The 26,765-nt window shown below is 48.2% G+C and overlaps 1 protein-coding gene across 3 annotated transcripts in view; it reads right to left on the bottom strand.

The window, feature by feature from the left end:
- The window catches only part of RAD54L2 (RAD54 like 2), a 56,883-nt gene that overhangs the window by 9,644 nt on the left and 20,474 nt on the right, over positions 1–26,765 (bottom strand). For 2 of the 3 annotated variants that reach the window (XM_069865594.1, XM_069865592.1), the window contains exons 3-12: positions 8,232–8,430; positions 6,715–6,854; positions 5,810–5,941; positions 5,362–5,594; positions 4,650–4,832; positions 4,245–4,378; positions 3,361–3,557; positions 2,491–2,833; positions 1,142–1,319; positions 457–708 (exon numbers count right to left, since the gene is read on the bottom strand). In XM_069865594.1, coding sequence (XP_069721695.1) covers positions 457–708; positions 1,142–1,319; positions 2,491–2,833; positions 3,361–3,557; positions 4,245–4,378; positions 4,650–4,832; positions 5,362–5,594; positions 5,810–5,941; positions 6,715–6,854; positions 8,232–8,430 — 1,991 coding nt within the window. Of the gene's footprint in view, positions 1–456; positions 709–1,141; positions 1,320–2,490; positions 2,834–3,360; positions 3,558–4,244; positions 4,379–4,649; positions 4,833–5,361; positions 5,595–5,809; positions 5,942–6,714; positions 6,855–8,231; positions 8,431–19,822; positions 20,414–26,765 lie in introns of those variants that run through there. The other variant, XM_069865593.1, reaches the window with a different exon arrangement.

Genomic DNA, 26,765 nt, shown 5'->3' with positions numbered 1-26,765 from the left:
ACTCCCAACTACTGCTGCCTCCAGAGGCTCCAAAGATCAAACTTCTTGGCGTACAGATGAACAAACACCCTCTTACCCTCTCATGACTCTATTTCGAGACTTCTACAGCCCACTAGATTTACCGCCATCTTATCGACATTAAACTTCACCCTAACACCTTTTTAAGAACAATAAAGTCCACAGCCGTTTTGGCCAGATGAAAACAATGGCCTAAGAGAGTCCTGCCTGCACTCCAGCCTTACTGGAGTCATAGAATCCCTATCCAGCATGCAGACATGCTTATCAGGATGCTCTGTGGCAGACAGAATGGATAAGAAATCCCCAGCTCTTAAAAAGAAGAGTCTTTTTCTTGCTCTAGTTCAGAAGACCGCCCTAACAAAAAGAGGTGCCGACTTCCAGAGTAAGTATCTAGAATCATAACTCTCCTAATGGAGAATTTTCCAGTGTGGTACTCACCCACTCATATGTAACGACCTGATTTGCTCTCTCCTGAAAGGGGTTGAAGCCAACGCTCTGGAGGAACTTGCTGTTGGTAGCCTCTCCAACTGGTGATGCCAAAGAATTACTCTCTGTTTTGACTTTAATTCCCTGAGACTGGCAGCGGGAATTAGTACTTGCTGCACCCAGGTCATCCACATCCAAATCCTGCTCATTTGCCAGATTCTCCTTTTGCAGAGCTTCGTACAACACATCTGGATGGTTCCAGATCTGAATAAGAGTAGAGCAGTTAGACCCACGCTGGCCTGCTGCCTGCCAATGATTGTGGACTGGAAGCCCCCATAGCTATTCAAAGGAAGAACCAATACTTCCATCACCTCCTCACCACCCTCACACTGAAAGCCAGTCTGACATGGAAACAGAAAACACAACCCTGCCATGATGCAAGGTCTAAACCATCTTAACCAAGGCTCTCTTGACTTTAAAACTGCTGAATTCTTTCCTTGAGAATGAAACAGAACAAAACAAATGCACCCCAGAGCACAAACACAGAGGAAGCTGTTTGTTTCTGCTGGGCCATTGCAGGGTACTCTGAGGAAAGAGGATATGCCTGGTCGAGCACACTTTTATCTTGTTTTCATTTATTTTCCTGCCTGTCCCTTACACATTAGAATATTTCTCTGCAGCTTCAGTCAAAACCTACCTTACAACAGACACAGAAAGCTTTGAGGGGGTTCAGTCCCAGCCAGCCGCTGTTGCCCGCATCTCGGAACCGGTTCATGAACTCTGTGTAAAGGGCCCGCTGGATCTTTGACAGCCGTACCAAAATGACATGTTCTTCCTTGGAGGGGAGCTGAACCTTCAGCACGTTGTGGCCTCGCCTGTGGAGGAAATGGCAAGAGGTAAGTAAAGGGAAGGGAATTTCCCCATCTGATCTCTCTGTGTCTGCCTGTAGGGTAAGATTTTGATTTCTCGCCCACTTGGCTGCAGGGAGAAAGACATCTAGCTGCACACTTCTCTAAGGCACAACGTTTCCGAGATACTTGCCCTGCAGCCAAATACCAGCTGTGAGCACAATGACAGAGATCTCCCATGTTAGAATCTCCTAGCACAGGTTAAGAAGGTGATGAAAGTCCTGTTTTCCATGGCAGCTGAAAATCAGAAATAAGACCTAACGCCTCTTTTTTATCCAAGACACTCCTTTCAGATCCCTGGTCCAGCATCTTAGAACCTTCATCTGAAAACCAAAGCTGATTTGCTTCCAGAGCGGTGGAGACACTGCCAAATTTCATAACTCAGGGTTCATGAAACACTTTCATATCTTTGGATGCAGGATGTCAAAAAGTGCATGTCCAAATTAACTATTAAGTCATCAAAATAAACCTGAAGTCACTCTGGGGCAGTTAGAGGCATTGTTCTCCTTTATCAGAGTCTACGGTACCAACTTTATTTTTACTCCCAAGCCAAAACAGAGCCATAAGGACCACTTTGCAGTTGACAGATTGAACAAGCCAGAGACTCAGAGAAATATGGAGCTGCTAACAAAAATCTTCTCCGTGGTTTTCTCTGTGTGCTCAAGATCCTCCCATAAAGACAAACAAGGTACCTGTTTAAAACTGAAGCCTAACAAGCTGGATCAATGGGCCAAGCCAATTGTAGGAGATTCAGCAAGGCTCAGTGCTGAGTAACAAGGGATAGGATGAGAGGAAATGGCCTCAAGTTCTGTCAGGAGAGGTTTAGGCTGGGTATTAGAAAAACTTCTTCACTGAAAGGGTTTTCAAGCAGTGGAACAGGCTTCCCAGGGAAGTGATGGAGTCTCCACCCCTGGAGGTGCTTAAAAGATGGGTAGATGTGGCACTCAGGGACATGGTTTAGTGGTGGACTTGACAGGGTTAGGTTAAGAGTTGAACTTGATGATCTTACAGGTCTTTTCCAACCTGAATGATTCTATGATTCTACAAGGCAGCATGATTAGCTGTACCACACGAATTCAGCAAACAAGCAGGCTAATTGGGGATGAAGGAGCTGTGCACGAACTCCTTGTGGACTCACCGCTGCACAAAGCCTTCCAGCAGGCTATGCAGGACGTGACTGCGATACCTCATGAGACGGACATCTTGAGGGGTGCTGTCAATACACTGCCCGTTCAGGATAGGGCGTTCAAACATGTTGCTGAATTCCTGCCGTGAGCCTAGAAAGTCAGGTCGGACAAAGTCTACCATGCACCAGTACTCAATGAGGTTGTTCTGGAGCGGGTAGCCAGTCAGCACCACCCGCCGGCGGGAGCGGATATTCTTCAGGGCCTGGGAAGTGCTGGCATGGCAGTTCTTTATCCGATGTCCCTCATCACAAATAACCACATCTGGACCAGGGCGAGACAAAGCTTTCTCAATTCCTGTAGATAAGGAAAATTAGGGTTTAGTTAGAAATAAAGAAGACAAAGTTCTGGTTTTATACGATCACCACCTCCACGAAAAGAAAAAGAAGGGTAGTTCCAAAAGACAAAACAAGCCATATTCATGAGTGGGAGAGCAAGGCTGCTTCAGGAAATAAAATTTGACTAGACACTCTGATGTAGCAATGTGGTAATGACCAGACATGACTGTCTCTTGATTTCTGCTCAACGACCTGCACTGCATCAAGTTGAGTGTCTTGCCATCAGCTCAGACTGGCTTATCTCACACAGACAAATCCCCAGGCTCAGGGTACTGACTTTTATGCTCACTTGCAGCTCTTGCAAGGAACGGAAGACTGAACCAAAGCTCAAAAATCTTCTATCTCCAAAGACACAACCCTCCCAGCAAAGTCTGATCACGTTGGGGATGCTAAAAGCAAGTTACGGGCTGTTTCCCTTTGCTGCCAGAGTTGATAGCCAGCTGGACAACACGATCACGCTGTCTCTTTTGAGGACTGGCCTCCTACCTTTCAGAAGCTCTTGCTGCCGGTCTTCCTCATCCAAGTCAATAATGACAGGGCCAGTTTGTTTCTTTGTTTTCTTCTTTCTGCCAGTGGCAAAGGACTTCTTCAGTGAGAGCAGACGGTACATCTCATATCCCATCAGCAGCACACCACCCTCTGTCACCCAGTCATTCACCACTTTTGCACGCGCAGCCGTTGTCCTGCAAAACAGATCAACCAAATAAACTGTAAGCCTTCTCTACAGTTTCAGTTCAAATCAGGGGACTGGAGTTTGCTGAGAAAAAAAGACCTTTTTGATTAATTAAAGCACGTTCTTACAGCAAACCAGACAAAAGAATACAATGAAGTTTCTTTAGGAGACAATCTGGTACAGGAGGCTTTGTATAACTTGCCAGAATCCCTCAAGGACAACACAATTCCCAGAAAGGTACAGTGTTGGGTAGAGGAATCCCAAAGTGTGTGAAAAGTCTCAGAAAAAAAGCCCAAGCCACGTTTAAAATACAAGAGGTACATGGTACAGGGGACACCCGCCTCAGGAACACCAGGGCTCCAACAGCAGAGCACCACCAGGACAAACCACAGCACTTCTGCTCCTCTCTGAGTCTCTAAAACTGGGTTCCTGATCTCAGCATACATGGAAGAACAGAAAGGTGTGTCAGCAGCATGAGAAGTACAAGGTATAAACATTGAATGAAATAAGCAGTAAACAGCTCATAGGTACCAAAATACTTCCCTCAAGACGGCATCCACAACAAATGCAGAGTGGGAAAGATATGGGAGTTGAAGGCACAGCATTAGTCCAAACTAAACAGTCTGCAACAGCAACTCTGATAACAATTCCATAAGACCCAGTCCAAGAGCACAAAAGGACTTTTACTGGCACCTACTTGTGTTCATCATTCAGGATATGGACTTTGAAGGTGCGGGGCTGGACTTCTTTGGAGTCATAATCAGCAGGAAGGTTTTCAGGTGCTGGGAGCCACATGTTGAATTCTGCTAGCCAGTTTTGGAGTGTATTCACCTGCAAAAATTAGCCACAGAAGGATTAAAATCCTAATTGAGTCACTCAGGATTTTAAAAGCAAAAATGAGAATAGGGAATGACACTCAGGTGTGCTCAGATAAAAGGAGCAGATCACAGCATGGAAACTCAGGGACACAGGGAATGAAAGAGGCAGGAGAAGAGTAAGGTTATCACAGAGCTTGATGTGAGATGGCACACTAGTCAATTTTCTCTATACAAAGAAAGCGTGCAAGGAAGCCTCTCAGCCAGCCCTTCGCGTGGCTACTTACAGGTACAATGGCAAGAACGGTCTTTGCCTCCGTGTGCCGAAACAGTACATCCAAGAAGGAGATCACCTGTAGGGTCTTGCCCAGGCCCATGCTATGTGCCAAAATACACCCAAATCCACTGCTGGTTTTAAATCGCTCCAAAGACTCGACCAAGTTGTCATAAAGGAATCGAATCCCACCAATCTAGACAGAGCAGTAGAAAGGTAGTAGAATGACGGGGAAAAAACTCAAGATGGCTACACATTTACAGAGCAGCAAGCACACTAGGATCACGTAAACCATGGAAATACAAAATACAAATACAAATCATGGAAATCACTACAGTAACTGTAATCCAGGGAAGGCTCAGAAAGTCAGTATAACAAGATCAAACTTCCTGAGAATACAACAATAAATCAAAGTTCACTTGTAGCCAGAGTATCTGAACTGCGGTCGACTGTTTATGCAGTTATACTGGTTATACAGTTTATACTTTGTTTATACACAAAGTTTCAGTTTAAAAACGTTCATCTAAATATACCAATGCCTGATGACAACAACAACCAAAGTTATACAAAGTCCTGGCCTGCCTTTAGTTTGTCCTTATCATTCAACTGTCCACGACAGCCGCCACCACAGCCAGCCTGGTCACAGAGCTCCCAAAGAAGCTGTGCTGAGATTACAAGGCAGGCTTGCTTGAATTCACTGCATTTTCAAGGCTAACAAAGCTTACCTGATGAGGTTTTACTGCGTATGCAAGCTGGGGAGCTAGGAAAATGTCCTCCTCATTTGGTGGGTGATTGATGTTGACTATGACTTGCCCCAGAGCATCTGACTGATTTAAGGCATCATTTACATGAGAGCCGCTGCTCTCTTCGCTGCCGTCCTCCTCCCCTTCGTTGCCAGAGTCACTGCTGTCCACAATTTGGAGGGCATCATCCTCTCCTGAACTCAGCTCAATCACTTCTGCAAAGTAACCAAAACAGGAGAGAATAAGGGCAAAGATTAACCTTATGTCAAGGTTTATCATGCATGGAAAAGAAATCATACCAGGAAAATAAGGCTATTGCCTCTAGCGGTTGCACACTACTGGACCACCTGACTAGATGAAAAACAGGAGACTTGTGCCTAAATGAACAGCACATTGTGAGAAGACCAGGCGGAGGCGATGGGTCACTTACCATCTTTAATGCTGTTTTTCCCCTTAGCATCATCTTCGCTGCCACTGCTGGTACTATCTAGGCAGATCACTTCCTCAGCCAGGACCTGAGGGGGCAGCTGGGTGGCCTCTGCTGTTCTGAAAACGATGTCCTCTACGCACACCAATGACAAACAATAAGTAATTCATAATGATGGGAAAGGAGACAAAACTGCTCAGAAAACAGACAGTATTTCCTTCCATTTTTGCTCCAATAACCTAGGCCTGGAATTTTCCATAACAGACTCTCGCTGTCTACAAAGCTGCTGTGACTCAGCTTCCTGGGTCGCAGTCTGCTCCTTTCTCAGCACACTACCCGCTCCTGATGGCGCTCTCCTCGTCGCAGGCCTGGGCTGGGGCACACGGGCCATACAACACACTAAAGGCTCTTCTATTACACTTTTCTGGATAGGTCTCAGAAGTAAAAGCTGTTCTTCAACCAGCAGAGAAAGTACCAACTGTAGAAGTGATGACAACTGCCCTTTGTTAGCAGGGACACTAATAATTACACCCCACGTGTCATAAACTACTTTTGCTGGCCAAGCCCTTTTGTTTGTATGTTTAAAGAGTTGCCATGTGGGGAAAGGCACTCACTCAGCAGAGCCAAATAAGTACTTCTGCAGAGACCCAGCAAGCAACCACACTCTTCTGATGCTGCAACTTACTTCGCAACAATTCAAGTGTTTTCAATAGCTTTCATTTCCTTATTCTTATTACTTTACATGAGAACCCCCTATGTAAAAACCTTTTGAACACTTACACTTAAGGGTGAACATACACTTTCTCAAAAGAAATGTCCATCCATAGACAAGCATGGCACTACCTTCTCCTTCATTCAGCTTCTACCCTTAAAAATCTTGCTTCAGGTAGTTATCTCCCACTGCTTACCAGAAAGAAACTCTAGGGGTACGGTTGGGATAGTGGCCGGATAATCCTTCCTCTGCTGCTCTAGACGTTTCCTTCTCTCTAACTCTTCCTGCTGGGCTGCTTTTGTCACATCTTCCAGTTGGTCCTCACGCAACAGCTTTCTGAACACAGGAGCAAATAGAGAAACAGGATTTGGTTACATTCAAACAATTTCTTGCAGAAACAGCTTTGCAGCTGGCTCAAAAGACAGTGGACAGGCTCCAGGTAGTCTGTCAGCTACACAGGATAGGAACGTCATCGACAAATTCTACAGCTATTTCAGGACTGCGCTTCCCAACTACAGGTAACGCTGCTATCACTCCAGACAAAGAGTCTGACAGAAGCAAGACAATGAAAGGGTGAAAAGTGTGAGTGGGTAAGTACGTACTTAAGCTAGGGTGTCATAGACTAGTTCTTCTGTCTGAAAGGATTTTATTTATTGCTAAACAGAAAATGCATGCAGTCATGCAATGACAGTATGTGGGAAGAAGAGGCATCAGTTCCCCCACGAAGTCATCATCTGATTCTCCTCTGACATTTCAGGACCTAGGACCTCTAATGCCTTTAACAATTGTTCAAAGGATACTCTGAAAGCACTCGTTTAGAGGTAATTCCCATTACTTCGAAAAGTTGCTTCCCCCTACCTTCAGTTTTGAGTGTGCAGCCTGGAAATGAAGGCTCTTTTGTCAGAAGGGAGGTGCGGTACAAGTAGAGGTAAAATCCAGCTCCCTTAAACTACCCTTTAAATCCACCCAACCCTCACACTGCAGGTACACCTCCTCTATCTGAATGAAATCTCAGTTTCTAAGCCTACTCAACTCTCATTTCTTCAGCTTTAAGAAAATCAACCTGCACAAGCTTAAATATGAACCAAAGATCACACATTACATAAAGGACGAAAGGGTCACTTGCTGCCACAGGAGTTCCTGCTCCACTGTGACTCCTCCAAGCGTTTTAGATCCCCTCGGAGCACATCTTGGAGTGAACTGCCAGTGCACAACCTGTCCCAGCACACATGTGGTGACTTACAAAATCAATTACTGCTTTATAAAAACCAGATGGCATTAGTTCCCAACATTTCAGTCACCAGTCACAGCAGGAGCACTCCTGCCCACCAGTACCCAGGACAGAAGATGGAAGGACTGTACTGGAGGCCATCTGCAATCAGATCCTCATCAGCAGGTAATTCAAACTGGGTATTTACTTAATGCTGGTGCTGGTTTTATCTTAAACACCAGCAGCAAATACACAATTTTTTGCAATATATTCCATAGCCAACTATTCGCTCTTCTGAAATACCAAACGAGTCTGCACCCACTTGCATCACTCCAGTCTGAGATCATGCTACTCCCACTGGTGAAATCCTAAGGTTTGGAAAGGAAAAGCCATCTGGTTTGCCAGCAGTGGCAAAACATGGCTCAGATGCAAAGTCCAGAGACTCTGTTTTCACCCAAAAGGCTATACCGGAGTCCAACTCTTTCTGTCCTGCTGCTGCTCACCTTATGTTCCTCCGCATGTGAGACGGTTTCTGAGCCCTCTTCTTTTTGGTGTCCTCAGAGGCCAGGCTCTTGTGCTGGTTCTGCAAGAGTCGCTCTGCCCGCTCACTCTGAGATGAGGTAGTTGAAGTAGAGCGCTGCCATTCTCCATCCTCCGCGTGTTCAACATGCTCACCGCTGAACACGGCTTCCTGGGGTTGGTCTGAAGAGAAAAGGAAGTAAAGAGATGAGAATAACCAGGCCGGGATGGCTGACGGCTCTTAGAGAAGCCTCATCAGGATTTGAGCTGCACGGGAACCAACAACCCCTGATCTCGCTCGTTTGCAAGCACATTTCTCTGAGGGTCAAAAGTGAGGTCCCTTCTGACAGAGCCACTCCAAGAGTGTCAAGAAGTTTGATGGAGACAGGTCTGTTCCTAGCGGAAGCCAAGACCAATACCACTCAACACAGCCCAAAAGCATCCTGGATGAGAAAACGGGGCAAAACTATTTCAGTCCACGCAGAGCACTTGCTGCCCCTAAGGGCCTGTTTTACAGGGGCCCAATGAGCTCCAGTTAAAACAAGGAACTCAAATCGCTTTTTCTTTGTGTTGCACATTCAGGCGGGACAGAAATTTCCACTTACATGGCACGTGTGCTACCACCTACCCCATTAACAGAGCACACCTTGCTAGAGTTTTTCTGGCTCAGGGACAGGGTCAGGGCTTTGCAGGCAACTCACTGGTTTTATCACCAGGCTCCGCTCTCGTGATTTAAATGCCATCTTCCGGCAAGCTTTTTTAAAAACAAGAAGTTCAGTAGCAATATGCTTTCCACATTATAACCCACACACACTCCTTTTTCTCTTCCTTCTCCTATTTTCAGACTTGCACTAACAGTCGGGTTCAGTCTCACAGCACTCTGTGAAATGACACCCTGTTCCGTGTGACATTTTGCTTTTCGACAGGCTGCCAGTGACCAAGTAACGCTTGCGGAGCACAGAGAAGAAATGTTTCTGTTCAAAAGCTTCCCTTGAAATAAACTGTTTCTGACAAGCCTTGTAATAGCTTCTTTGAAGCATCCTGTCCCCCTGTGTCAAGCAAGGAGATACCCTGAACCTCATCTCAGAATCAGCTTTCTTGCTTATACTGTGTATCTGAGCTAATGATTGAACCGGAACGACACTCAGACACAACTTTGAAGGAAAGAAGACATCAGGGCAGAAGAATGTGGCAGATGAAGTAATGCAGAACCAACAAGCATCACATTGTGACTCTGGGATCTGGAGACAAAGAGCGTCCCTTCTCAAAAAGCTGGAAGCTTAAATGAAGGATGCTTCAGTACAGCACGCTGCATTCTCGGGGATCTGGTTTAGTAGTGGACAAGCATGGTTGGACTCAATGATCTCAAAGGTCTTTTCCATCCAAACGATTCTATGATTCCATGTACAGGTACCTCTACAACTGCCACATTAACACAATGATTAAATTAACCTTACCACCACTGTCACCTCTTAGAATCCAGACAAGGAGAACCAGATTCCCCCCTTGCTCAAAAGCACCACCTCTGTAAGCTTCCTCTCCAAACGCCCCAGCAGACCCGCCCCAGTTTTCGCTCGAAGCCTACGTCAGAATCCATCCAGGACTCCAGGGCTCACCCCAGCACGGGCCAAAACCAGCAGCACACCTCAAGCATGAACATCAGTCCCAGCAAGACCCACACCAGAAAAACAGGCATCCACAACTTCAGTGATGAAAGAGAGCTTCTGATGAACACAGGACAGCAAAAGCTTAATTGCAAGGGGGGTTGCTGCTATAATCACAGTAGCTCTACCACAGCCTAGGTCTCGGAGCCCTGTCCTCCCACCACGCTCCTTAAACTTCAGTTCAGACATCACGCATCACATTCACTTGCAGACAGAGAGCTGTGCTGGGAATAAACCCAGTTTCCCAGGCTTCCCAGACAACGGCTCTGCTATTTGAGCTCCAGACACATTTTGGTCACATTACCTGCAGTTCTTCGGCACCGGTTCCTTCCCCCCCACCCCTCTTGACTCCGGCTTATATAACTCAATCAAAAGATCAGATGAAATAGGGCAAAGGGAAGCAGGGAGGCTGCACACGTGATCGCATTCTCCGGGATGAGTCATTAACCCAGTGCCTATCCCAGAGACAAACACTGCCATGGTTACACTGCTGCCATCCCACCCCGGCCAGGGGACCTTGACAAGGCAGCGGAGTGCACGAAGTCAGGCCTGTCTGCGAGAGGAAGCACTTCTCACCCCACACCCCAGCAATCACCCACGTCACCTCCTTTGGCAGTGACTCTGCCACCCGCACCGTGCTGCGAGAGGCTGCCTTCAGGACAAGGGTGATGCTAACAAAATCCAAAGGCTCGGCAGCCCAAAGGCTCGGCCGTTACGTGTCTCCTCCGTACGTCTTCATTTGCTGTGCAATCCCTATGGATCCTCATTCCACCTCTGCAATTTGCCTTTCTTTCCTCTTAATCAAGTGTAACGCGAGCTCTGCTGAAACACACACAGCTGGATTACCTGTTCTCTTGACAGGTAATTCTCATCCAGCAGGAGCCTGAAGCCTAAAAACTCATGATAAATTAGTCCCTGTACTGAGTCCAGGCCCTCATCCACCACAGCCACGTCTGCTCAGGCTGGTGTTTGTCCTGCCAGCTCAAGTGCTGAGGTGAAGAACACAATCTGTGCCTCAGCCCACACTCCTGACACGTATGCATCCAGATAGGGAGATCTCCTCATCACCAGCGATGGCACCAAGCATCACCGTGATTCAGGCACAGGGGCACTCAGGGGACAGCCACATTCCCCACGCTGGTCCCATCCTTCCCACTTCAACGCCACTTTTCACAAAGCTTAACAAACACGATGACAAAACCACAAGCCACTTACATCTAACCCTACAAGGGCTCCCACCACACCTGCGTCGCAAGCTGGCAGTTACCAGCAGGAATTGTTTTGTTGCTGTTTTATATTAAACTCCCCATTGTGAACACAGCCAGAATCTTACCACATATGAAAGGCTCCAGCTGTGCTCCAGTGTGGGGAGCTCCAAGCTGCGTAACTGGGACCCACACTGGGACAGAAATGCACTAAGAAACAATAACAATACACACAAAAATCTATTTTGTAAGAGAGCAGGTTTGGTCTTTGGGTTGAAGAGAGTGTGGGAACAGCCTTGCTGAACAAGTCCCACCAGGTAATCGATGGAACAATTCGTGCCCCGGTTCTGCCAAGCCTACCTCTACAACAGCAATGCAATTATGGTTTTGTAACAGGAGCTCAACACTCCACTCCGACATGGCTATACAAGCAGCATTTTACACAACACAAATTCACCAGCCGTGTTTGCATGCTGACAACTGCCTGGTCATGCTTAAGCTGTTAGTGCACTCGAGGAAGAGCTCGGCAGTCATCCACACCACCTCAACGAGAAAAGGGCTGCCATCAGCCCGCAGGTAATGATCCAGCACAGCCTCGCACAGAGAGAGCAGCCCCTGAGCCCAAGCACAGCTGGGTGAAAGAGCAGCCCACATTCACCCAGAAGATGACAGGCCTAGGTCAGCCGTGGTCATGAACGAGGATGTGAACTGATTGTGGGCATTGAGAATCGGCTAGAACACCAACCGCTGGGTTTGCACCAGCTCTGCCACATGTTGTGCAACAGAACAGGCACCAGATCTATGAAGAGGGTCTCCTGAGGGTAGTGGTGACAGCATCAGCGCAGACAGTGAGCTTGACAAGCCCTGTTTTGTCAGGGGGTTACAGCTCTCCAGCTGAGAGGTCCCCAAGCAGGCCCCATTGGTCCTCATGTACAGACAGCTGCACGCATCCAGACACTCTGTTCTGCACGGTTCCCTCAACACCAAAATGGGAATGACTACCCTTTCCCATGCTCTTTAGAGGTTCAAAATGTGCCTGCACTATCAAACCCCAGCCGACGCGATTACAGCACGGTCTGATTTGTGCTGCAGACCAGGGGTTGCCAGTTTTCTTTGCTCACCAAGCAGCAGCAACCACCGCCCCCAGCTCTACATAAAAGCAGGGGGAGGTGTTTGGCTTCTCGATGACATTTGCCTAGTACAATTTAGAAGTCTCTGTAAGGAAGAGTCGTGACTGCTCGGTGTAACTCCACTTCCGATGCTCCCCATGGTGTGACTGCCAGCGCTGCCCCTAAGCACCACGCACAGCTCTGACTCACAACACATCACAGAGCCAAAGATTTGTCCCACGGTGGGGTACTTCCTATTCCACCCAAGCTTATAAAACTTACCTCATCACCTCCTCCTTGTAGAATACTCTCTAACTTCTCAAAAACCACATGGGACACAGCCTGGAGAATGTTTTCTAGGATCTTAGATTCAGGAGTGCATGGCTCTTGACATGCACAGCCTGCTCTGCAAGGGCGCTCAGCGTGCTGCGAGGTGTCAGGAAGCAGCAGGTACATTTTTTGGGGTGTGAGATCTCTGTAAGTAAACACAGTCTTCTCCTGACACCAAGGTGTGTGAGAAACAGTGCTAGAGCTGCATCCACGCTCCCAGGCAAACCTCAGTAAGACCAACTACCTATGCACATACGAGTAAACATCCCTGGCTCTAGTCACAGCCCAGCACTCCTAGAACAGAAACTGCAGTAAGGATAAGACCCGCAGGTGCCCTACCCAATGCTGTTGCACAAGAAGGTGCAAGAGCCCCCCCAGCAGACAAAACATCATGCAAGATGATTACTTCCCTGCCTCCTCATTACTTGCTAGCCAAAGCAGCTGGCTAGAGGCTCTCCCTTCTCCCACGAGGCCAGCTTCTCTGCCAGGATAACTCCAGTGACTCCAGGGAAGGCAAACCACTGAAAACCAGACACTTGTTTATTCCAAAATCACTTCACTACAGCCACTCGGGATACCGAATAGCACTATTGTGCTGAGTCTCTGGGCATTATTTCCTACCCTAAGGGCAGGGACATGCATGCCTGGCGAGGAAGGCAGCTGCAGGCAGCGCAGCGAGGAGTCAGTTCTTGCTTTGGGAACTCTCTTTTGTCTTGCACAAAGAGCAAGGAGCAGCGAAATATTATTGCAGGCGTTCTGGGCACTTCCCTGCAGTCTGTGGGCAATAGCTCGTCAGACTAGCTTGTACAAGCTCGTACTACTACAGCCGGTACTGAGCTGTCAGAGCTAGAATGGGAGGAGCGTGGAGGCATGGCAGAAGACAGACTAATTGCACAGCTCCAGCTGCAGCACTCGCAGTCCCTGACACACTGAACTACAACGGCGCCAAGGGCTAGGGAAGCGACTCTGCAGAGCAAGCCGGGCTGCAAAGGCACCGCCAGGCCGGGGTTATGTGATGTTTTCCCAATGTGCTGGGCATCAGAGAGGGGCGTAGGTGATGTCAGAGGTCAACTGCACTTGGCAAGTGAAAAAGAGCAGCTCTGAGTGCAGCACAAGGATTGCCTCGGAGGCTGCCGGCAGCCAGGGCGCTCTGGCTCACCCTGTATTCAGCTGTGGCATAGAAATGAAATCTCTTCAGAACACTCTCTGTAAGCAACTGGTGCAGCTGTTGCATGGCTGTCATGGAAGGAGAAAGGAAATGTGTCTACACACAGCACCCTCTCAGAGAGGCCGCAGTAAGAAAACACTTGAGCACCCCAAGTTTGGAGGCACAAAATTCCTTGTGAAACCCCTCAAGGACAGTGCAGAAGAAAGCGAGGGGGAAGCTCAGGCTCCCTTCCTTCGGGTCCTGTCTGCTGCACACAATCAGAAGAGCCATAAAGCTCCTCCTGCAGCTTGACACACATCAATGCCCTGTTCCACCCTCCCAAAGCAGTGGGAAAGCCACCCTGCAGAGGGGATGGAAGGGGATGCAGCCCCCTCTGGGGATGCGGGGCTGTGGCCACCCCCTGCAGCAGCCAACAGGGCAGCTAATCAGTAACAAGACTTTGTTCTCCTCAGAAAATAATCGGGCTCAGTCTTCAGCGGCAGGAGGACGCCCCTCCCAGACACAACTGCTTAACAAAGCCCTAATTATGTAAGCATTATATAAACCAGCACACCTACCCCCCCGCACCGCAGCACCCGCTCGGCCGCGCTCCCCGCCAGCGACGGGTGCCTCTCGGCCCTCTCCAGCTGCGAGCAGCCGCCCACTCGCTGACAACGCCAGAGCCACTGCTGAGCCGGCATCAACCTTTGTCTCCACTCGCACACGTTGGGTACTCTAGTGCTTGTCTGGGGGCTCCTCGTGGGTGTCTGCTCCTCACCAGGCAGGAGGGCAGCGGTGCCTCAGGACCTGTGCCACCAGCCCCTCTCTGCACGCTGTTCCCACTGGACTCCAGGAATGACCGATCTCCACCATCGCTCTGGCCGCGCAGCGGTGCTGGTTGATGTCCTGCTGAGTCACAGCCACAAACAGCGAGACACAAAGGCATCTTTCTGGCTGAGCCTGCCCAGCCCCGAAGCTCGCCTGCTCCCAGGGGAAGCTTCCCTCGCCTGGCAAACAGCACGTATGGTAGCTCCAACATCTTCATGCCCAGGGCTGATTTATCTCGGAGTTAACCAGCTGAGGTCTGTCGTTCATCCTTGTCACTGGAACCAGGCACAGAGACTGTCACGTTGGTTTAACAAATACTGCTGCTTGAAGCCTGAGCGAGACATTTTTCCTTTCTCTAGGTATCTGTAAAGCCATCAGTCACTGCAGGTTCACAAGACCTATAGGAAAGCTGCCGATTGCCAGTGAGAGATGGCGTGCTGCCTTCACCCCGGCCCAAGACCAGAGGATGGAGGGGAAGGATGTGAAACAGGCTCTGAAGAAAACACCACCAGAAGAGGGTCTGCAGGCCAGGGCACTGGGAGGGAGCCAGACCAGGACTACAAAAGTCAAACCCACCTCCAGACTCCTCCTTGGGCAGGGAGTAAGCCCCAGTCAATGAAAAACTTTAAAAGATAAACTAAGAGGCAGCGCTGCCCTTCTTTTTGCTTCAGAGGCCTTTAAGCGTACCAGTTACTGACGAGGCTACAGAAGCAAGGAACAGTTTGGGCTGGAAGGGGCCTTAAAGCCCATCCAGTTCCAATCCCCTGCCATTGGCAGGGACACCCACCACTAGATCAGGCTGCTGTGAAGTAAAGACTGTGGAATAGAACCCCCTTCCTGGGCTGAAGAAATCCTTCGGGAGTAAAAGGCAGCAGATGTGAAGGTCAGGAGCGAGGAAGATACCACCCAAAACCCAAAAGGAAAGGAAGCAGGCAAGAAGCACCAAGAGGCAAACTGGAACATCCAACAGCCAACTTTGGCGACAGACAAAGCATCTTCTTCTGACCCCAGGATTATGCAAGCAGAACCAGTCCCCAAATACCCAAGAGCTCTTGTTCTGGCTGGGCCTCAATGCTGAAGACGCCGAGACTGGGTTACATAAACACCAAAGAGCATTTATATAATGTTGTATGGCACCGGCTTGCAGCCACCAGGATCCCGCACCACCGACAGCCGCTCCGGCCAGCCCCGTGCCAGGACGGCTGTGCTTTGGGACCTGCCGTGAGCCCCTCAAATGCAGCCCAGGCGGGGCGCACCTCAGGCTGCCCTCCCTCCCGCAGGCACCTCGGAGGAAGGGCTGACGGTTACTCCAGAGCACCAGGCAATCTCATGTGCGTTTCCAGCTCCGATGCACTCGAAGGAGGGTTGTGACATTTCAAATCAATAATTTCCATGGTGCTTTGAGATGGCAAGCAGTGGAGAAATGCAGACTGCTGCTACCTGGCAGCCCTCTCCTAGAGAGATAATAAAAAGTACTTTTCCTAAAGTCCTCAAACCTAAAATGCAAACTGTGTCCTCGTTATGAGCCCCCCCTCTCACACAGACACTGTGGGCATCAGCCAAGACAGGGAAGCAACGCCAGGAAGCACGCCCGCTAAGGCAGGGAGTGAAGCAGCGATGGGTTATGTTTGTCCTTTAGCCGGGGGTGTGTGAGAGCAACTGAGTTACATAAAACTGCTGCACCGGCGTCAGGAAGTGTTCCAGGCTGAGTGCTGGGGAGTTCTCAACAAGCTGCAGGCAGGAGGGAACCGAAACCTCCCCTTTCTGGTTATCCCAGTTAACTAGTAACCCAGAATAGAGTTGTGCCAGCCAGGTCCCAAAACTTACCATAGGGATCTAACCCACAAGTAATCGGATTTAACCTTCAGACAGACCCTACTGATTTTCATAACAGTTCAAAACCTTTAAAAAAACCCAATCTGGTCTTTTCTATTAAGGTAGATACATATTGATTTAGGTAACAAAAATAAATTTCCCCTTCCAGCTTCAGAAAATAGATGCATACGAAGGCTTGACACGTTCCCAGCACAGGGAGCCCAGCTGGCTGCTACCGTGACTCTTCCAGGGATAGATTTCAGGGTCTAAGAAAAGAGGACAAGCAGGGGAGCAAGCACTCAGCATTATGCAATGATTGCATAAGCGTTCGTTTACACTAGGTAGCTGGAGCCGTGGTATTAGCGTTATACCAGGATACCCTCGGAGCAATGAGGAATAATAAAGAAGGGATTATTGCTGCCACACGCTTCCAAGGCCACCAAACTGGCAAACAAGCAATGAACGCAAGGCGAACTTCAATCTCTGCCTCGAGCCCTCACCATCGCTTCATTCAGGACCTGTTAGCAGGGAGGGGGAAAAGCCAGCTGGTACTCCCTTGGAACCAAAAAGACTGGCATGGAATGTGTGAAACATCCTTCAGCATCCGAGTGCTCCTCTGGTGTTGCTCATGATGGCAGCGGTACGAGAGAGAAGAGATTTCCCAACTATAACACCTGGCATTTGCACTCTGGTACAGCACCCAAGCGAGTTCACAGGCATCCTCACAGTAACCTGCAACACCCTCCTGCCCGCCTGGCAGAGGAGGAAACTACAGCAAAGAAATCAGGCAGGCACCAGTGCCGAGCAGTTCCCAAGCTGCTCCCTGGCGTATGCTCCGACTGACAGGCTCTCTTCCCTTTCCTTAAATCCAATTTCCTACTTGGAAAAGCAAACCAGAGCTGTGGATTGTTTTAGGACGGTAACAAAGTGCAGAACTTCAGCTGTGTTCCCTTTCCCTGCTCCAGCCTCTAAAGTCATGTCAGAGGAAACATTAAGGACTTTGTCTAATGAGGGAGGCATCACTTGGGAGAAAAATGCACATTGCTGAGTTGGAGCCCGCGTGCCACCGCATTCCGCTGGCACTTCTCCCACCGAGCACAGCCAGAAAAGTGACCGAGAGCACTGGAGAAAGCTAATAAGACCAGGATCAAACACCATCACTCAGTCTGTTTCTAGTTTTCCTGTTCAGAATCTTCATGTTGTTTTCGACAAAGGGCTGCAAAGGCATCCCTGGCAATCACTCACACAAGTTGAAGCCACAATGTCACAAGGACACCCCCATCCAAAATTCCAGTACCTCAAAAGCCAAGCTCCCTACAGCCCAGGGAACAGACAAGCACCGGATCCTTCATCAGGGTGGCTAAAATTACAGCATCGTGCGTGTATGGGGAGGGGACAGGCCCCTCTTTAATTAAGATGCATATTTCTTGCAGGAAAATAGCCTCTTTTCAAATGGGGAATAGGTAGGTGTGCTGCAACAAACCTTGATTTACTAAGTGGTGGGTGCTCCATACAAGTGTTTTCTAACTTCCTGGGAACAGTTATAAAATACTAACCAGACAGCTCAGCACTGCATATACACATGCTTGCTACTCAGAAGACCCCAAATAGGATGTTCAGGCAACTGGAGTGAGAAAAAGCCAAGTAAAACAGAGAGGAAGAGAAATATTGATTGGTGGCTGAAGCACAAAGGCAGGGAAGAACATGATGTCTCAGTGCTGACCCTGGCTCACTCAGTGACCGCATGCAATTTTTACCATCTTCTCTGGGGACAGCATGGTGATGAAGAAGGATGGAGGTCCTGGATCCACCAACTGGAGCACAACCATGTTAGACCACTTCCAAATTCTTCCTCCTGGTAGAGCAGACGGTGACAAACCTTGCCCCAGACCTCATACCTTGATGGCTACAGTGCTGCACAAGGATGAGTTCATTTGCACTCTTGCTCTCTTATGTTTGTACAGATGACCTCAAAACATCTTTCCATCCAAAACTTTTGGACAGCCTCACACCTTGCATACTCCCTTCACTTATGACATACAGTCTCATTCTCAAAAGCCCCTTCCCCTCCCCTGGATTCTGTTTTTGTGCCTTTTATCTAGATTGAGTTACATAAGCCGCTTGTATCACCCAGATTCCTCATTTCTCCATACTCAGTTTGCACCGTAATTCCTTGCTCTTCTCAGTTCACGCTCTCCCAGAATCAGCTTCTTTGTCCTGCCACCACACCAGGGAACTAAGCAAGTAAGAAAAGATGTAGTTTTGGCTAGAATCCACTCCTCTCACTAAGGGATAACAAACACAGCATGGCTTCTTTCTATAAAAGCTCCTCACAAGGAGCACACCGAACCAGGTTCCAATAATAAACTAGGAACATTAGGCTGGAACACTTGGGGACCATTTCTCACCAGCCCATTAAGTTTATAGCATCAAGTTTGGAGGTATCTGGCACAGGAACAAGATGGAAGAAGCTTGGTGTTTCTGAGTACCTGACTTCGAAGTTAAATTACAAATTCAGAAAGTTCTTCAAATCTGAACTAAGTTTTCTCTCTGACACACAATGTCCCCCCATCAGCAAGAAAACCTGGCATCAGCCACCCCTAAACCTGTAAATTCGTGTTGGGATTTCACCAGCATCTTCCATTTGATTGGGGGGGGTGACATATACCAAGAGCCAAGTACCTCTTTGTCTAATTAAAGGGCAGTAATTAGGGGATGTGAAACAAGCACTAGCACTCAGTCACTGGTGGAGGCTGCCCGGGGAGGTGGTGGAGTCCCCATCCCTGGAGGGGTTTAAAAGATGGGCAAATGAGGAGCTCAGGGATGGTTCAGTAGTGGACAGGGACAGTTGGACTCCATGATCTCAAAGGTCTTTTCCAACCCAGCGGTTCTAGGATTTTTTGACTCTGCCCGGTGCCCAGGCTGCTGCCCAGCCCGCAAGACACCAACTCACTGACAAAAGCAGCTCTCAAAACTATTAGCGAAGAGAATGCTGGGAGAAAACTTATACAAAAAGTCAAAGGGAGTGGGGGAGAGGACACTGGATATAAAATTGTACTGATATTAATAAACAACTGCCTCCTCTCTTGCTAAAAATTACTTTTGCAACAGTACAATATGACAGCAGCAGAAACAACAACAGCCAGACCCAGAACATCACATTGCCAAAGTCTTCAGGATTAAAAGCGCAAAGAAAGAGCTCCTTTCTCCCAGCCCCTCCATCAAACCAACAGGCCCTGCAAGCCCCTGAAAACTCAACTATTTCCACCCTTGCCAGGTAGGGAGCAAATTAAAACCTGAGCATGACAGAAGAGTCCCAGTTCCTGACACACTTTGCTAGACACTGAGCAGGGGGCTCCTGCACAGGGGTGGCAGAATGAGTTGTCTGTAACAGGAGAGCAAAAGGGAACAGAAAACAGGGGAGAAAAGCCCCAAATGAAAAAAAAAAACTACAAAAAAACCCAACCTATGTCCTACCTGGAAACTGCTGAGACTCATCCAAGAGTAGCATGCTGCTCAGAGCAGTGCAGGAAGCCCTCTGCCCGCAACTGTGCCCCAGCACTTGTTCAATGTGGCCGCACGCTCTCAGCCCTTCTGCTATTCTTGTCTCAGGGTCTTCAGGACAAAAGTTTCCAGTCCCTCCCGACAACTCCTTATCTCCGCCTGCAGCCCAGTGAGCACTAAATCCACTCTCACTGGCTGCTCGGTTCGCAAGCGGGAAGTGCCTCCCAATAAAAGAGTCCAGGGTACAAGCAGGGAAACCTGCACTGAAAATAACTTTGGTAAAAAGCTCCGAGTGCTTGAATCCACACAGGCAGCGTGCGGGGAATCAGCGCACATATATCCTGCACCCAGCTGAGCCAGAGCGGGGTCACTGTTACATAACCCGTTAAATACGCCTCGTGTTCAGCCTAAATAAAAATTGCCACTATCTCCTCCCCTGCCTGGGGAGTCCAACACCACAGCCCTGCATGAGGAGCTGCTGCTCCGCTGCGGAGAGATGCCTCGAGCCGCGCTGCTTTAGCTTCAGTACATGCTCCCAACAAGCCAGTGCCAACTCAGTTATGCCTGGGAAAAAAGAGTTTGAGAAGAGAGAAGCGGAGCAGGAAGGCTGAGTGGGTGTGTACGGGGGAGGGCTCTCTCCTCTCTGGAGCGGCACCGTTCGGATCAGCTCCCATTCACCCAGCCCCTGATCCAGTTCAACTGGTGGCAGGGACCAAGACAGGGAATAAAATACAAATCCTTACATAACCATTCCGGCTCCGGCGGGGCCCCGCGCAAGGGGAATCCCAACAGACAACAGGACGCTCTGAGCAGGGGACATGCTGGACTGTAACCCCGCTTCCGAGTTTCACAGCATAAAAGGAGAAGAGGGATAGAACGAGATGCAAAAAGAAGTACAACGTTTCTGGCAAAGTGATCATGGTATCTGTAATTTTATGAACTATTTGCGGGATGCCTACTAACTTCCAAGAAACCGGGACAACTGAGGCTGAAACCTGAGCGACTCGTTGGGAGCTGGTAACCTCCTTGCACAATAATAAGAGAAAGGGCATCCTCTTTGCTTCGCTAAATCAGCAGCTTGTACAGCATCACTGTCCGCAGAAGGCTCTCAGTGCAGCAAAAGGACTATGAATGAGATTTCCCGGTTTTTAGGGAAGAATCTGTCAGAATTTGTGGAGTGCAAGCTTATTCCAAGCAAGCCTTTCTCCCCATTACCCATCTGCAGCAGAAGGGCAGGGACAGGAGAGAATAAATAAGCACAGGAGAGAAAAAGTACTTTAAAGCTGTGGCTGAACCCCTAGGAGCTAACCCGCACACCTAGCCTTCTTCTGTAATGAGCAGCAAACCTGGGCTGAGGGACATGTAATCAGCTCGCTCCCAGCCAGCATTTGTCCACGATAGGAAGTCAGCTCTCTGCTTGAAACAACTGGCAAGTAAAGGTCTGGAAAACCAGTCGAGGCACCAGAAGCACAAAGTAGGCTGTGTCTGCGGCACTGGCACCGCTCGGCAGGGCTGTGGGACAGAACAGCACCACGCGCCACACTCCTGACAGAAAAGACTGAGCTAGAAACTAAACCCAGCCAGGGCAGAGCCCAGTTACCCTTTGGGTGACTCCAAACATGATTATTAGATCTTTCATTTGAGCAGGTTGTAGAGGGCAGTGAATGTTTGCTACTATCAAAATTACCTCATCGCTTCAGGGTACATCCTAGCTTTGACACAAACTCAAGGTGTTATTTGCATAATTAGAGCCACATAAATGTTACTAAAGAAAAGATTCTGAACTGTTTTACAATGAAGAGGCTAGGGAACAAGAGAGCCTTTCACCTGTGGTACAGATTCAAGCAGCCTGGCTAGTACCCAAGAACACGCTGTGTTTATCAAGGGGTACCAATACTTTTAAAAAGACCTGTAGCCAAGGATCTCACAGCAGGCCTTGTAAGGACTTTGTGGGGTTGGAATAAACAACCAAACGTGACCTCAGCATCTGACCCAACAGATTTATGAAACTGGGAAGCAAGAATTAAAGACAAGTATTCGTGTAAATAACAGCTGGATCCTTTCTTACAGCAATCGAGGATGAGGCGAATGGAAGTTCAATCCACTGGGAAAACAGGCGACCTATTGCTGTCCTTCTGCACCCAGCAATACAATGGAAATTTCTCTCTTCTCCTTAGTGTACACAGTAGGAAGGAGCTTTTCTACTCACAACAGCTCACCGGAAAGGCCACCACTGCTAGCCATGAGAAATACATTCACACAGCCAAGAACGAGATCTGCCAGAAACAGTCAGTTTATAAAATGATCTCCTCATGGAAGGTAATCTTGTTACAGATAAGCCCATTTACTGCATAGCTTTTCTTTTTATTCAGCTAAGTCTTTCCAGCAGCAATGGCAACATCCCTGAGCACTGCAAATTCATAAGGGTTAAAACTTACACCTGTATCTGCCCACACACAGAACAAGCTCGAGCATAAAGTTTTCCAGGACACCAGCTCCTGGCAGGAGAGGGTTGGTGTCAAACCAAACCCAGGTCAACAAAAAACTTTCAATAAAACATCCCAAAACATATTGCAAGTGACTCTCCCTCCCCACCCCTTGGAGCTGGAGTAACCCCTTCCCCACCTGTTTTTTTCTCATTTTATTAGTATTCACATAACTCTTGTTTTCTTTTCTTTCCCACACTCACCTAAACAATAACTGGGGAAGGGAAATTGTACCGAATGTAACAAAAACCTGACTGCACAAAGCACAGGTGGCGATGAACCATGATGCCCTCTGCAAAGGCTTTTCAGGCTGTCAGTGTGGCAGAACACACGCTTCCGCCGACTTCAGTGCCTGGCTTCCCCAGCCTGGTTAAATGCACCGAGGAAAACAAGCTGTTCTTAGACAGCATGTAATGATTTTAAGTCGAAGGATCTGTATCAGAGATATTTATCACCATCTTAATTGAAGCTAAATCCACTGAGTTACAACCCCACTTGTACTCAATAAACCGATTCGCATCCCTTCCTGCGCCTCACTGAGCTGCTGCTGCTGGAGATGACACTCGTGTGTGTGCACCAGAGTGATCCTGTACAGTGCAAACTTGACATATATCACAAGCTAAGAGCATGCAAAAATGCCATTTCAAATTTATTTCTAGTAGTTCAAGTCTTTAAATACTTCGCACAGATAAAGATGACCTACAGAGGTTTTAATTGCAAAATCTGTTTTGACGGAGATTTAAGCTAGCAGCTTCTGTTCACCTAGCCCAAACCAATTTGATCACGTAGCTTTCTCCTCTCATCCCTATTTGCATATTTGCAAGAGAAAATAACGTTTCCTGACTCCTACTTGGAATTTCTCTGACACAGTCCCGGTAAACTACGTGGTGAAGAAAACGTGAACAAGACCCTTTCAAGATCTATAGCACAAATTACAGTCAATAAAATAAAAAGCGGGTATTGCATCAAAACACTTTGATCTGAATGACGAACCAGGCACTTCTCAAAGTTTAGTGTTGTAGTGCTCTATAAAGCCTAAGGAGGAAATGAAAACGACAAACAAAGCAAATAACAGTGATGTGATAGTGTGTTTTAAAAGCTGAAGAATACCTCTCATTTACTTAAAACAGTTCCCCTCTTTCCAAAGTGCTGCTGCCAACACCACACTTGTGCAGTATCCAGCCGCACGCATGTTTGATGTGACCACTCATTAAAAACAGCACAATATCAGAAAAATGAAGGAAAAATGAAAATCAGGACACCTTGCACAGTTCAAACTCAAATGCTAATCAGAGAAATATTTTACCCAGTACAGCTGAAAACAAAAGGGGCGCAGCCCGAAATGCAAAGCAGAGGATATTGACTTGGGCTTCATCACGCCCATCAGGTAACTTTGGCAAAGTCACTTTGCCACTCCTTCCTTAGCTCAAGAGGGAAATCACCAGGTTACAAATTTGCTAATGAGTTTCCTTGTGATTTCAGAAGTTGCAGGTGACAGAGTACAGAATCTGTTAGCAACGACGAGGTGCAGCACAAACCTGACTACTGAAAACATACCAAACGTGACAGAGCCGTGAGCGCCCCTCTCCTTCACCAGGGGATCACTGGCTGCTTTGTGAAGAGAGAAAAGCAAGATTTTGGCCAATGAAGCACAACCCCCCATACCCTGCAAAGCCTATCAGAAAAGCAGGAAGAAACTGGATACGTTCGTCCTCATGGAAAGCTGGGAGCAATTCTTTGTTCAGTTAACAACTGCCCGCTCACTGACCCTGCTCGCCCTGCACTCACTGCTCTCACCGGAAGAGAATGTGTAGCTACAGGTAAAAGCATTTGAAAAAATCCATATATATATATATATATATAAAATGCAGAGCCACAGACATGGGCTGTTCTTGAACTGCATGGAAGGAATTCTGTTTTGTATTCCATCATACACAATAGATCAAAGGGAAGGAGGAAGAAAAGAGCAGGGAGAAAGCATAGTTAGTTGTAATATCACATCATTTCACGAGATCAGCCAGCCCCTGCGCCCATTCAGCAGGTCTGAAGGAAGCACAGCTCTGGCGTCATCGCCTCCTTTTAAAGAAGTAAAGCGAGTCAATACTCCAGGTTACGCAACACAGACTATGCCAGACGTGGTGCCACCCTCTCCAGAAGGAAACCATTGCCAGAGAGCCGGGGAGGGGGGCAGAGGAGTCACCAACGCTTTGGTTCAGAGCTTTCCCCTGCTCGGGATAAGCAGAGGAGCCCAGGAAAGAGCCTGCACTTCAGACAGAGCAGGCGGACGGTGGAAGGCTCAGTGACTGACCTGCAACATCATCAGTCTGGAATTCCCTGCAAAGGGGGCTTGGGACAGCGCTTGTAAGGATCTCATCCTTGCTTCCCACAGCAGCTTCCAGCCACACCTCACCCCACTAAGAATAACCTAGTTCACAGGGTTAGTTAAAATGGTGGAATTAGGCAACAAAACCCCCACAAGCCCCAGGCACAACTCCTCCCACGCTCCTCTCATTCCTGTTCCCTTCCCTTATTCGTCTTAGACCTATGGGCAAAGAGTCCATAGACAAGGGACTTCCACCTGCCTCCATCACCTTCCAAGTACCAAAGCCGCCCCAGCACAAACAAAATGCCCAGCAAGGCAACCTGCAGCTTCAGGTCCAGCAGAATCATAGAACTGTTTGGGGTGGAAAGGAACTTTAAAGATCATCGGGTCCAACCCCCTGCCACAAAAGTTGACAGAAAGGGAGCTCACAAAGCGTGCGGGACAGGCTGTTCCCACCAAAGCACTCAAGGGGGTTGGTTCTTCATGTCACATTTAGTGAGTCCAGTAAAGCCACCTCAAGGGAGCTGTGTGCCTGCTGCAGGGTCTGCATGGACACCAGCACTTGGTCAGAAGGAGGAGAAACAGCACGAGTTTGAGGTGGGAAGAGGGAGAGCAGACTGCCTCCGTCTTATCCTGTTCTCCACTTATCAAATGGAGATGCTACACAGCCAGCTCGTCCCCAGCCCTGCAGAAAGAAAGAGGGGATGGGAAAAGGAGGAAACAGGCAAAGTAGACAGCATGGTGCTGAAGACAAGGCCAACTGCATGGGGACTGTAAATTACTCTCCTGTTACAATTACTAACCTGAATCCTAACCCTACTGTATCACAACAGTAGCATCTAATATGCTGTGGGTTGGTGCTGCCCGGTCTATCCGCACACCAAGCACTCGGTACCAGGGCAGGATTGCCCGCTGCTACTCCCAGAAGCAGCGACCACAGGTCCTGCTGTGCCACACACCTGACAAAGCAAACACGAGGAGCCTTTGAGAACAGGGTCTGAACACTGTGCTTATTCAAGCACCTTTAAGAGCACCGAAACAACCAGCTCTCCACACTTTTTCCCCTAAGTTACACTGTAAAACAGTGTTCAATCCATACACTCAGAGGTAAGAAAGCAAGCAACGTGCCATCACTATTAATTACATTAACTGCCTTCCAGCAATACACACAAGTAAGAGACAAGGAATTGCAGAGACTTCAATCAGAATAACCCAAAAGACATTCAGAAAGTGAAAAAACGGAGCATGACAGCAGGACTTGTTCAAACACTCAACAGCTTTCCTTGGGAAAGCTCTGAGGTACGAACAGCCCCTGCATTTGGAATGATCTGTAAAATCCATACTGGAGGTTTGTTTCCTCTTTGCGCAAATTAGCTTTTATTCCTGTGGAGCTCTACAGAGCCCTGAGCAACCATCGGGATCAGAGAAGAAGTTCAGGGCTTGAAACAGCCCTTTATCTCATCAGCGCATCCCATTTCTAGTGAAAAGCATTTAGGGAGTCAACGAAAAACATTCTTAGGAGTCATGCACTGATATCACAAAATCAAATATGACAAAACAACCACCTCTACCCACAAGGGATGAGAAAACAGATGCAGTGGGCAGGGATGACAAGGCTGGAAAAGAAGTGGAAGCCTCTGTCTGGGATTGAAGCGTACTGCTAGGATGGGTGTGCAGCCTGGCAGCCACTGGGAGGGGATGAGGAGAGTCAGGGTAGGAATGTCCTCGAAGAAGTGCTCCAGAAAGAAAACGTAAACCTCTAACGGCTCCTACACATGATGCTGATGCTCATTAAGTGACCACCACTGAACACCTGTACAAAGGATATCAGCTCTGTGGTTATTAACTTTAAGGTTCTTTCCAACCCAAACTATTCCACGATTCTCTGATTTCCCACAATTGTTATAATTTGTAATTTTACTGTTTTAAGTTGAAAATAAACAGCTGTCATAACTGGTTAGCAATATTCTGATATACCTACATTAACTTTGCTTGCTTCAGAAAGAACAACCCTGATTCAGATTGGACATCAGGAAAAATTTCTTCACCAAAAGGGTTCTCAGGCACCGGGATGGCTGCCTGGGGAGTCCCCACCCCTGTGGGGGTT

Source organism: Phaenicophaeus curvirostris, chromosome 11, assembly GCF_032191515.1.
Source record: "Phaenicophaeus curvirostris isolate KB17595 chromosome 11, BPBGC_Pcur_1.0, whole genome shotgun sequence".
NCBI lineage: Eukaryota > Metazoa > Chordata > Aves > Cuculiformes > Cuculidae > Phaenicophaeus > Phaenicophaeus curvirostris.
The sequence above is the reverse complement of the archived record's forward strand: the minus strand, read 5'-3'. Positions and strand labels throughout refer to the sequence as shown.